The sequence below is a fragment of the Eptatretus burgeri genome, chromosome 11, assembly GCF_056783735.1.
Source record: "Eptatretus burgeri isolate ZD-2024b chromosome 11, Ebu_testis_v1, whole genome shotgun sequence".
Taxonomy (NCBI): Eukaryota; Metazoa; Chordata; class Myxini; order Myxiniformes; family Myxinidae; genus Eptatretus; species Eptatretus burgeri.
The window spans coordinates 6,586,088-6,599,555 of record NC_140971.1 but is presented as its reverse complement, the minus strand read 5'-3'; the positions used below and the strand labels follow the sequence as shown (position 1 = coordinate 6,599,555).

Genomic DNA, 13,468 nt, shown 5'->3' with positions numbered 1-13,468 from the left:
CCTCATGTATTGGTAATTATGCCTGGTGTTGGCTTAATGGTTAGGGTGGTGGGTTTGGGATCCCAGGATCCTGAGTTCAAATCACCCTCGGCTGTTGAATTAATACCAGGTGGGGTTGACTCTGCCCGTCATCCTTCCGAGGTCGGCAAAATGAGTGCCAGCTTGCTAGTATCCTGTGTCGGAGTGATGACCTGTCCAAGATTGTACCCAATAGCTAAGGAGACTACTTGGGCAGCACCAACGCTCTGCACAGAGTATGGTCCCAATGGATGGATGGATGGATGGATGGATGGAAGGATGTCATAGTTTTTGCCGAGTGATTTTCAACACTCATTCCGACTGCCTCCTTAGAAAGTAGCTTGACCACCGAACAGTGCGGCTCTGTTATTTGTTCTATGGCTGGGTAGATGTCATAGCATCAGCTGCTACGGAACCACCAAATGACTCCCAGAAGGTTGAAAGGTTAATGGGTCAAAACCTCTTTTTGGTGTTCAGCTGATAACCCCATGCTTGTGTAACACCACCTAATTTCATGCGTGCACATACACCCTAATGTATACTATTTAGGGGAGGGGGGGGGAGAAAAAGCAACTCAGACATGTGCTCAAAACCAGGGGGGTGATCTCACCGGAGGTCGAGGTCGAGTAGCAGATAGCATCGCTTGTCGCATTGCAGGGATGCTTCTCCCGTTTGCATCTGGAGCAAAAATAAAATAAAAGCTAAAAGGTTTGCACATTAAAGCACTTTCAATAGAACGCTCAAACGACATACAGGCCGCATGCCCTCAAGGCAGCCGCACAGTGGGCCCCACACGGGGAGGCATTCCTATAGCATAACCTGTCCCATAAATTAACTGGCTTTTCATTCCGCAAAAAACATCACCAACAAGGCCCTGGTTTGTTTCATCATCAACATGAATGCCGTTACACACACCGCCGGTGCTGCCCCACAGTGGCGGTTTTAGGTCCGACTGTTCCACGGACCGAACCCGGATGAGACGGAGAAATGGCGAGCGAGCTCTTAACCGAGCTCTCCTGCCACTCCAATCCCAGTGATCATTTCATCCAATTATTGAGTATTATGAACAAGTTTCTGAGGTTATGATCACATGACCAGGGTCCTCATCATGAATAACATAAGAGAACGAGCTCCCGTCATACCTTTGTTTTAAAGCTGGGTTCAAAAATAAATAAAATTGCTGACTTTGCAACATGGAAAAAGACCACGTTGGGAACAACAAGACGAAGATTTATAGGAAATCAGAGGTAACAGTGAACGTCGTGCCGAGGAAGACGTACCTTGTACAAGGAAAGCAGCGATCAGTTCCAAACCAGCCTTCGCTGCAACTTCCTGAAGTCGCTGCAAAAACAAATAAATAAATAAATCCATAAGCATCCAATAAACTCACGTGAACACCAAATCTCTCCGGACGACACCGGCAGGAGATGAGGAAACACAAAACATTTCAACTAAATAAGAAAAAGAGAGGAGGGTGAAGATGAGGAAGAGGAAAAGGAGGAGAATTAGAAACCAACTTGTGGCAGTGGTGGACGACATTTTGCATTCTGCAGGTGACAGCATCCCCAGTGGTGCCTTGGCACAGTCCAGACAAGAGAAGTACTTGTCATCTCGACTGCGGTACGTGCCCTCAGGGCATCCACACTGTGTGTCCTGAATTTGGAGGCATTCCTGAAGCGTAATCTGTCTAAAGTCTGAGGAAGGGAGGGACAAAACAGGGGAGAGACAGGGTAAGGTTTGGGCTATGAGTTACAGGCCTGAATCAGACTATATCGACTCATCTGTTTAAAGTAACCGCTGGCAATGTCGACAAACCAGTACGAGGTACAGGTGCGCCAACCTGCAGTTACCCAGGTTGTTTGTTTCACCCCTATACCCAGGCTGCAGGTACACATCGAGTCGTGTGATGTTGATAATGCATGGCAGAATGACTTCGTACAGTATTTGCATCGAGTGTCTGCATGTCCGCGAGACAACAAAGCAGCACATGATGCTGGTGGAAACCCAAATGTATGTAGACATGGTTTTGCTCTTGATGGTACTGGATGTTACCTGGGAGATAGCAAATGGAACAACGTCGTTCGATCGCACGAGGCGTGGACACACCTTTTTGACATCACAGCGGTTACCGAAGGTGGAAACCGTGTGCGCTCGGTGACGGTCAGCCGATGTCTGAACAAATGGCTAATCATGTAATGATCAACTCTTAACTTACAAGGTCTTCATCCACAGCTTGATGGACGACTGCTCCTCCCTTTGAGCTGGAGCCAGTGATGATCTATGACCTCACACTGCAGACAGGTCGGTGGTCTCTGTCTTCTTTCTGGTCTTGCACCCTTCACGCTTTCCGTGCTCTCTCGTCCCTCCCCCCTTACCCTGAGGTTTCTGTTCTTCTTTTCTCACCTGTGGAACCAACTTCCTCAGTCTGTTCAATCTCATTCTTCCTTGCAGGGTTTCACAATAGCTACTCACCACCACTTCAGGTCATCCCCCATCCATACTCATGAAATGTTCTACTCTCCTTAACCCTCCCCAAACCCATACCTTCCTTTCCAGGTTATTGTGTCCCCCTCCCTCCCTCACCCTCTTTTTATTTGATATTTTGTTCCATTTCTGTTTAATCCCCGTTTTTTCCCTTCTTCTTCTGGTGTTTGAGCTTTTATGCAGCTTGTTCACCCCATGCGTCCACCTAAGCCCCTCCTTTCTCTCTCATTCTTCCCCCAAGTGTCCTTCTGTGGCCCCTCTGCTCGAATGTCCTGTTGGTTTGTTTCCCCCCTTTCCATTATGCTCTTTTCTTCTGCTGCGTTCTGTATTCCAGCTCTTCCACGAGCTTTGATTTTGTACACGTAATCAATAAACAAACAAATAAAAAGCAACCACAATTGGTCACACGGTGCACGAGCACGTAGCTCGTCGACGTCCATCGCCCGCAAGGCTAAGAGACGAGCAGCACTTACCGGTGTAGCATTGGGTGCAAAGGCGGCAAGACCGGGCATAATTGGGAAGAGCGTTGTATGATGATGGTTGGCATGGACCACAGCGGGTCTTCTTACGAGAATCCACACACGGAGACCTCATGAAGTAACCTACAAACAAACAAAACAACGAAGACTCAATAATTCCTTCATGTTTCATGACTGGCAAAGAGAAAGCAATTTTTGCCAAAAACTCAAAAAAAAATACTCTCAAGGTGGTTTGGGCTGACAATGGAGGAAATGTGGAAACGTGATCACGTGATCACTAAAAATTCAAAACAATTAAATCACAAGGGTCCGAAAAGGTTTTAGAAAGAAGGCAGTGCAAAGCAGTACGTAGAGAACTGTCCATCAAAACGGAACACAGAGGACCGTCCATCGATACGGAACACAGAGGACCGTCCATCGAAACGGAACACAGAGGACCGTCCATCGAAACGGAACACAGAGGAGCGTCCATCGAAACGGAACACAGAGGACCGTCCATCGAAACGGAACACAGAGGACCGTCCATCGAAACGGAACACAGAGGACCGTCCATCGAAACGGAACACAGAGGACCGTCCATCGAAACGGAACACAGAGGACCGTCCATCGAAACGGAACACAGAGGACCGTCCATCGATACGGAACACAGAGGACCGTCCATCGAAACAGTATGCAGAGAACCGTCCATCGAAGCAGTACGCAGAGGACCGTCCATCGAAGCGGGATGCAGAGGACCAGTATGCAGAGAACCGTCCATCGAAGCAGTACGCAGAGTACCGTCCATCGAAGCGGGATGCAGAGGACCGTCCATTGAAGCGGTACACAGAGGACCGTCCATCGAAACAGTACGCAGAGGACCGTCCATCGAAGCGGTATGCAGAAAACCGTCCATCGAAACAGTACGCAGAGGACCGTCCATCGAAGCGGTACGCAGAGGACCGTCCATGTAAGCAAGAAAGATAGTCTATGTATGAATTAAAAGGATCATTCCAGTCTGCAAGTGCAGAGCAGGTGAGAAAATTCCATCCAAGCAGTGCGTTGCTTCCACAAAGATAACGTGCACAGGTTTGAAGGTTAACCAAAAGGTACGCACACTCGCCTCAGAGCTGTGTGGCCTGGGTTGGAATATGGGTTTGAATCTTGGCCCAGCTAGAAACTGTCATCCGGTGTTTCGCACGCAGGGCGATTCATTAATGTGTGCGCCGTCCTTCGCATGGACCTTAAACTGGACGTCCCATCAATAAGCACCAGTCGGATATTAAAGATCCTTCTTTGTCCTTCGCAAAGACGAGGTGAGCCATCATCAGCACCATGAACAAATCACAAATACCTCCTCTAACCTCCAGGGGGGGCATTGCATCAACGGCACAGTCGCACCACCAGCAAATGATACAACCCAGCAGTCATGTGCTGCAAACGAAAGAAGAAGAATAAGCAGAGAAAAATGTGCAGCTCGTCAAGGAAAGAGCCCCGAATGCCATTGCCAGACATCTTGTCGAGTATCAAGAGTGCGAGAGATGTCTCATAAGATCGTCAAGACCTCGTTAAGATCATACCAAGGAAGCCAACCATGGTCAGTGAGGAAACAAAACATTAAACCAGCATGAGCTCGGCCAGACTTATATTTTTGAAGAAAATAAATGCATACATGATGGTGATAACAGCAACAAGAACAAGAACAAGAACAACAATGCTAATCCAATCCAGTTCTTCAAACAGAAGGATCCAGAAGCCACCTTGCGATGTGCTGGTGAGAGCGACCAGGGGAATGTGGTTCAAAACAAACGGCTGCAGATTAAAAGGAAAGCAAATTCATGAAGTGGAAATAAATAAATAAATAAATAAATAAATAAATCAAAAATCCTATATATTTATTCCATTTAATGCATTTTTTTTAAAGTCAGGAAACAGCCCAACGTCATCTCGTTCCTTCCCCACAGGATGAGAAGGTAACCTTACCTGATGTTCTACACGACCATCGCAAGGCTCATGGAGGAGCTCGAGAGGGAGAATATACAAACACCCAACAACATTAAGGCTTGCCCATCATCCCCCGTCACTCCACCTCACACGTCCTCTCATTACCAGGACGACACTTGTCACAGCAGAAGCCATTGTGAAAAAACTCTTCATCGCCACAATCCGAGGACTTCATCTTCCGCTGCCATGGCATCCCGGATGCGAGGAGCTTCGGCGCACCGGTGGACGTGGTGCAGTACACGGTAGAAGGTGCCAGGCTCACCTGTAACCAACAAAATAAAAAAAATAAAAAATTCATGTTGAAATGATTGACGTCAAGCCAAAATGCACACACACACACACACACACACACACACACACACACACACACACACACACACACACACACACACACACACACACACACACACACACACACACACACACACGAGACCCAAAAAGATTTACTCCATGGGGAACATATTAGGTTTGACCAGCAGAAATCTACACCAGACAATCCTAAGGATGGCATACTCCGTGATACAGCACTCCTCCTGGCACTGCAGAAGAATGGATACAATCGCAGTCGATATTCCCCCATGAATAGATTCCCAGGAGCAGACAGCTCAGAGGTGAAAACGTTACTCACCACCACAGATACCCGTGCCCCTGAGCTGCGGACGATCAATCATTTTACGTTTGTGCTCTCAAGGTTCATAACCTACAACCCCATTGGTCACCTTTGGTCGTTTTGCCTTTTTTTTGCCTCCCGTTCACAGGCTCGATTGACAAGGTGTGCAGCCAAGTGTAAACTTACCTACATGTTCGGTCAATCCCAAGTCAAAAGTCGACATCCAAATTTGACCTTTGACCGGTGAATAATCCCCAAAAGGACACGAATCCCAAAAGGTTCTCTCCATCCCATTCCGCAGTATGGTCTCGAAAAGTACCTTTGTGTCAAATCCGAGCTCTAACAACTCTATCAAAATCTGAACATCTGAATGGAGACCTACATGGTCAGAGAAAAGGGCTCGAGGTGTATTGGACCAAGGTACCTGACATCCGTGCCAAATTCGGAGAGGAGGATCCGGCTCAGAAATCAAGGAATGGTGGAATTTTTGGAAAGAATGGAAGAAGGAAGATGAATCAATAACATGTCCCTCCCTGAAGGTTGGAAGACATAAGAACTCACCGTCGTGCTTGACCCCGGCTGTCGTGACAATCGGTATTTAAGGATTTCCGAGTATTTACAGATATCGATGTTTTGTGACCGAAGCTTGGTGACCCCCTGGTGGCAGAGAAGAGTCACCTTCTGGTCGCTTCCCGCGGCCGTTCACATACCTCGACCAATTTCATCCATCGTTGCGTGTCTCGTCGGAGAATGTGATGAAATTATTTTGCCGAAAACAAACTTGGCCATCGTGGTAAACTCTCTTTTGGGCCACCCTGTTTCTAGACACAGTGTATTACAGGGTGGTCTTGGCTATCTACATAAAGGAACCAAAACAAGGGCTGAAGGAAGCGATACCACGAGATATTGTATAACCGACATGCTTGCAGAACGGATATCAGACTTAACACCCGTCGACGCAAAACGCCCTACTTCACCACCCTAAGGATTACCCATGTTCCCAAGCACAAGCCCTTTGCGAGCCCAACATGTTTGAAGGTTCGACTCTGTCGGGGATCAAAATCGAGGAAACTGCGAACCGGTCGACATATTGTGTGCCAAGGGATGAGAGAAAAACTGCACAGGTACCTGCATACCTGCAGGAAGGAGGACTCATTATTCCTTGTGCAGATATCTTGCTGCCCACCACACGGGACACGCGGACACTGCGGGAAAACGAGCACGTGCACCGCCCAGGCGACCATTTCAGGTCCCACTCCAACACAGCCCTGGAGACCACGACTTGGACCGTTTAGCATTCCTGTGCTTTGGCCAAAACAAGCCTCAGATCCATCTAATGACGAGAACCTCGTTTTGAGCTCCACTAATCACCTGATAGAACAGAAGCTTTCGACACATTGGTTGAAGCTCTTGAGACATCTGACACACTCGCACGTCATTCTGCCTGACATCGTTCAATTGATATCGATGCCCCCACCTTACCCTTTCCATCCATCCATCCGTCGGGACCATACTCTGTGCAGAGCGTTGGTGCTGCCGAAGCAGTCTCCTTGACTATCGGGCACAATCCTGGACGGGTCGCCACTCTGACACAGGATGCCAGCATGCTGGCACTCGTTTTGCCAACCTCGGAAGGATGACGGGCAGAATCAACTCCACCTGGTATTAACTCAACAGCTGAGCGGGATTTGAACTCAGGATCCGAGGATTCCAAGCACACCACCCTAACCATTAAGCCAACAACTGGCATACACACACACACACACACACACACACACACACACACACACACACACCATAGATTGATTGATTTAATCAATAAAGTCCATGTTCTATCCTCATTCAAGCTTGCAACCCCCACCTCCACCCCCCCCTTCAATCTGATAGTTTTATGAGGAAATGCAAATCGATAAACATGACTCCAAACATAAATGAAGCCATAGATTTGTTAGAAACCGAGAGATTCAAGATGGAGAGGGGTGGAAGTGTGTGTGTGTGTGTGTGTGTGTGTGTGTGTGTGTGTGTGTGTGTGTGTGTGTGTGTGTGTGTGTGTGTGTGTGTGTGTGTGTGTGTGTGTGTGTGTGTGTGTGTGTGTGTGTGTGTGTGTGTGTGTGTGTGTGTGTGTGTGTGTGTGTGTGTGTGTGTGTGTGTGTGTGTGTGTGGTGTCTTCCACAGATATCAGAATGAACAGACGGAAGGGCTTGTCCATTTCACCGAAGAAAAGGCAAACACACACGCAGTCAGATAAGCATCGGCTGGGCTTTCCTGACAAAGCCATCCGAGCACGTCACTCAATATGTCGGGACAACAGGTTCAAGACCGATGTACAGCTGTATGAATTTGTCCACCGGCCACCAATGTCCTTACAATTCATGTACAACTACTGATATTTCCTAATGTCCTTATTGTAGTTATTATGACTTGTAAGTACAGGAGACAGGTCAGACGCAGCAATTCAAAACGAGGTCCAACAATGAGGGGGCTAGTCTCATATAGACCAGACCAGGTGGGGCTGGTAGATGAATCCATCTCAGAAGGTCGCTCATGAGCCAGCTGGGTATTTACTGACAATGACGTCCGGCTCTCCTGAGACTCGCCGAACTCCCCGGAGATTACAATCACAATCGTAAGCACCGCCGTCTTCAACTCGATTTCGACCAACAATCTCGACGACCCGAGTGCAGGAACCTCACCGATAGGTCACAACCGTTCCCAAAATGTACAGGCTCATCGAAGATCTGCGGACACCGAAGAAGTGCCGAGAAGCACAATGGCACAACACAACTGCTTGGAAAATTCAACTCGACGGGACATCAAGGACAACGGTCATCAGTGAGAAACGTGCACTTCATAAACGTTCTCAAGCAAAATACAAACTCAACCTAGAACTCAATGTTGAGAACAAAGCCGTCAGTCGAACTCGGAGACCTTCTGAGCTTCGTCATTGGCAAACGAGGAACAAAAGCAGATCGAGAACACCTTCATCGCAGAGATTCAAAACCGATAATTATTTTTGATGCACAGGCGAACCGCCGTCGCCCAGGTTACCAGCAATCCAGCCAAATATCAAGTGAGAGCATCTGATCAAGCTGCGTCAGACAAGTCGTACGTTAGATTTACAACAGGAGAGGAGAAAACGATTCACTTGTTCAAGGAAGACAATAAGCATAGAAAATAAACACGAGATTCTGTTTTCAAAAGGAGGATAAAAAAAAAGATATATAGGATGGCCAAACGGCGAGCTCTCAAAATGAGCACGAGACATTGGCAGACAGACAGAATGAGCGAATGGAACGTGTGAGGACATCAATCGAAGAGAGCCATCGGGGGGCAAATGGCACCGCGGATGGACCTTGTGACCTGCGGGAGGTTGGATAAGTGGTGGGAGGGGGACTTGGCAGTGCCCTAGTCACAGCTGGGTCATGCACGGGAAGCAACGGACCCCCGACTCCTTTCCGCTCCATTGTTGTATGTTTGGCAAAGAGCGGACGGCGACAATGGCTGAGCGAGAGGAAGGATCGTTCGTGGGTGGGAGATGCCTATTTTGTCATGGAACACTGTGATCAGGAACTGAAATGTCAAACCTGAGGATAAGGAGAGAGGGATGGGGTGGGGAGTGGGGGGGGGGGAGGCAGTGTGGTAGATTTCCTGGGTAAGGAGAGAAAAGATGGACCTGGATATGTTGATGCGCAGCAACAGCTACGACGGGCATTCACGAAGTCCCGTGAATGGAATACACGTTGGAACCCGAGGGCTTGTTCGGTGGTGCCATTAGTTTCATTAATCTTTGTTGTTTTACAGTTTAATCCAGAAGTTTGCCACAGTACAAATATGAGTTCCCTTACAATGAACTTCAACGCAGGAGGAGGCCATTAGGCCCGTCAAAGTCGATGCTGTGGTTGCCAACCTATGGTAGTTTGTTCGTGCTCGATCCTTTCTAATGACGAGCGTCGACCAAGGAAGCAGCACGTACCATGTTTCAAGCCTTTCATACGACTCGGCCGGGATCAGGAATACAATTGTGGATTTTGCTAAAATTGAGCGTCAAGGTGTCAGGTGCCGCTCCAAAGGAACCCACAAGCGCGTGGTGTTGGTGAATGCTGAAGGTACTCTCTAATATTGGAATTTCACAGAATTTCCATAAACACAAGGCAGCGTTTTCACAATCATCCCCCGTTGACTCACGGTATCAGATGGGACACACAATTTATCGTCCGTCTCGGGATGGCACGGTGATGAAACGCGCTACTTGCGAAGCACCAATCCGACGGTTTATAGTCTGGTCGGGAATCGAACCCACACTAGAAGGCTCAAAGGTAAGGGCGCTGCCATCCTGTCGGACCTTCACAAAACCACAACCACGGGGTGATACAAGAAGCCGGGGTCCAATCGGCTCTTCACAAGCGGGGGTGAAAGTTAGATGGCGGAAAGCCCCCGGTTTTCACAAACGACTATGTGGCAACCACGGCTGCGAAACGGCGACAGATGCAGAGAGAAACTGGAACGGCACTCGGTAGAGCGATACTTCCACCAGGCTGAAGAGTTTACGTTTTGTAGCCCACTGATAGGCCGGATCTCCGTCCGGACCAGAACCAAAATCGAATCGGCTTGTTTTTGTCACCCACCCAACCCGTCCACAACATTTTGAAATGTCATGCTGTACAGTATATCGTTTTAGCCCGATCTCTCAATGGTGAAGAATCGCTTAAAAACAAATAAATAAATAAATAATTATTGTATCCGGATCCGGATCTGCAGCAAACTCGAATAATTTGTCCTTGTCACACCCCAGCATGTCTTACCAAGTTTCGTCCGAATCCGTCCAGAACTTTGAGATATCTTGCTCAAGGACAGACAGACAGACAGACAGACAGAGACAGACAGGGGTAAAAACAGAACCTCCGTCCACTTTTGGTGGTGGACATACAAACGTTGAATATCCCGCGTGCCAATAGCCGAGGGAATGCTGCTTCGGCCCAAACCCGATTGCTCAAACTGATGTGGTACCAAATATTGGGAGTTTATCGAGCGAGCAATTTTGGAGGGAAATCTTGATGTGGTTACCATGAAAGGGTTTGGACCGACACTTCGCCTCGACTCGCAGCAGCCACGGAGATCAGGAGAAGGTAAAACTTCTGGGACGACATTTCCGGGTTCATTGCAAGAGTGTGATGAAAGTCCTGAACGTTTCTGGAGATCTCGAAGCCCCCGCTGCGCCTTTTGATCCATCATTTGACCCCGCTCCAGGCCGAGCAATGGCTGCGTTCAAAGCACAGGCGTTCCACGATTCCTGACTCTGCTTTTCAAACAAAGAAGCTTTGCTCGATTGACATTTTACCAAAAATGATCCCAAAGGTCTCGCCCCCTCCCTCTCACATCATCCAATTAAATTCCCTCCCACGAGGGATCACAATGCCCTTCTATATTCCTATACCCTGTCGTTTTACTTTCCTTCAAAGTTTAAAACAAGCAGCTCCATCCTCTCGTTCGCATTTCGTAAAGAAGTCTGTTCGTGCCAACAGCAGTTCCTGAACTACACCATGAACAGACCAACGTTGTTTACGTCGATCTCGTTAACGGAACAGGTGAACGAGCTCAGGCTATTCACCGATGGCAATGCAAATGTGGTTCAAGTGGTAAATGTGGTCATTGCACCAGTAACTACAAACCAACGTCATTAACAACAACCTGTAGCAGTGTTTAGATAATGTGAGACCAAAGTACGAAATCGGCCTTCGGTCTCTGGACAGAAAGAATGACGCACGGGGAACACGGACGAGGTTTGGCGACGTGTGTCCGACAAAGGTCGAACGAGCCTGTGGGATCGACACATGCTGCTGAATAGAGAATGAAAACAGAGGTTATGAAGGAATCACACATGGGTAGGGTTTGAAATTTCACATTTTTAAACAATATTAATAATCAAGCAAAAAAACAATGCTGGTCACAAACATCCTGTGTGTATTACTCTTTATAACAAACAACAACGCTTCTCGATTCCCCCCTTACACGCACACTGCCGCCCCCTCTACCTCGATCATTTACCACGTCATCACAATCCCACCCAGTCAATCAATCGATCACACCTGCTGGTTCCAAATCTCCCTTCAGGCACCATTATCAATTCCTCGCACCTTCTCAAACAGCCACACGCACCCCTATCCAGCAACGATAATAATTGAAAAAAAAATTCTCCCCACCCCCCCCCCCCCCCAACAATTAAAAACTAACAAATGCTACCCCATCCCCATCCGCAAGTAGCAGTATTTTTTGAAAAACAATCTCATAATTGTTTATTTAAAAAAATTAGGAAAAGATCGCTAACCCCCTTCCCCCCAATATCCCAAGAATTAAAAAACAACTAACAACTGCTGCCTCGCACACCATAAAACAAAAATACTGCTGACTCCCCCCCAACTTGTATCAACACAACCGTCTTGCTAGCAATATCACAATCAAAAGAACCCATCACTCAACAAACCCCTCAATCAATAAACCCATCACTCAATCAACCCATCACTCAACAAAACCATCAAGAAACCCATCACTCAACAAAGCCCCTTAATCAATAAACCCATCACTCAACAAAACTCTATATCAATAAACCCATCACTCAACAAAACCATCAAGAAACCCATCACACAAAGCCCCTTAATCAATCAGCCCATCACTCAACAAAACCTCTCAATCAATAAACAGATCACTCAATCAACCCATCACTCAACAAAACCAGCAAGAAACTCATCACTCAACAAAACCATTAAGAAACCCATCAATCAACAAAGCCTCTTAATCAATAAACCCATCACTCAACAAAACCCATCACTCAACAAACCCATCACTCAACAAAACCAATCAAAACAACCCCTCAACCAAAACAACCCTTCAATCAACAAAACCATCAAAAAACCCATCACTCAATAAACCCATCCCTCAACAAAACCCATTGATCAATAAACCCATCACTCAACAAAACCCTATATCAATAAACCCATCACTCAACAAAACCCATTGATCAATAAACCCATCAATCAACAAACCCATCACTCAACAAAACCATCAAGAAACCCATCACACAAAGCCCCTTAATCAATCAACCCATCACTCAACAAAACCTCTCAATCAATAAACCCATCACTCAATCAACCCATCACTCAACAAAACCAGCAAGAAACTCACCACTCAACAAAACCATGAAGAAACCCATCACTCAACAAAGCCCCTTAATCAATAAACCCATCACTCAACAAAACCCATCACTCAATAAACCCATCACTCAACAAAACCAATCAAAACAACCCCTCAACCAAAACAACCCTTCAATCAACAAAACCATCAACAAACCCATCACTCAATAAACCCATCCCTCAACAAAACCAATCAAAACAACCCCTCAACCTAAACAACCCTTCAATCAACAAAACCATCAACAAACCCATCACTCAATAAAACCCATCACTAAACCCATCAATAAATACACCCACCACAAAATAAACCCATTACTCAATAAATCCATCAATCAAAACACCCACCACTAAATAAACCCATTACTCAATAAAACCATCAATCAAAACACCCACCACTAAATAAACCCATAACTCAACTTGAAGGGCACTCAGTGGAGCACATACCTCCGCCACGTAATGCCTGATCTACGATAAAATATCGGGCCCAATCAATACATTTTGAAATTTCATGCTATATATCGTTTTTGGCCCCATCTGTTATGTCAATGGTGAAGAATCACTTTTAAAATTTAATAATTCTCGTATCCAGATCCGGAATCAGATCTTCACCAAAATCGATTCAATTCTTCGTCACACAACCAACCTGTCCATAAAGTTTCATCAATCCGTTCACAACTTTTTGAGATATCCTGATATATATATATATATAT

The 13,468-nt window shown here is 46.7% G+C and overlaps 1 protein-coding gene across 5 annotated transcripts in view; it reads right to left on the bottom strand.

Annotated features, from left to right (window-relative positions):
• The window catches only part of LOC147016401 (tumor necrosis factor receptor superfamily member 1A-like), an 80,763-nt gene that overhangs the window by 27,924 nt on the left and 39,371 nt on the right, over positions 1–13,468 (bottom strand). For 2 of the 5 annotated variants that reach the window (XM_085845026.1, XM_085845027.1), the window contains exons 2-6: positions 5,067–5,223; positions 2,976–3,104; positions 1,536–1,712; positions 1,299–1,359; positions 629–696 (exon numbers count right to left, since the gene is read on the bottom strand). In XM_085845026.1, coding sequence (XP_085701152.1) covers positions 629–696; positions 1,299–1,359; positions 1,536–1,712; positions 2,976–3,104; positions 5,067–5,223 — 592 coding nt within the window. Of the gene's footprint in view, positions 1–628; positions 697–1,298; positions 1,360–1,535; positions 1,713–2,975; positions 3,105–5,066; positions 5,224–6,699; positions 7,354–13,468 lie in introns of those variants that run through there. The other 3 variants (XM_085845024.1, XM_085845025.1, XM_085845029.1) reach the window with 3 other exon arrangements.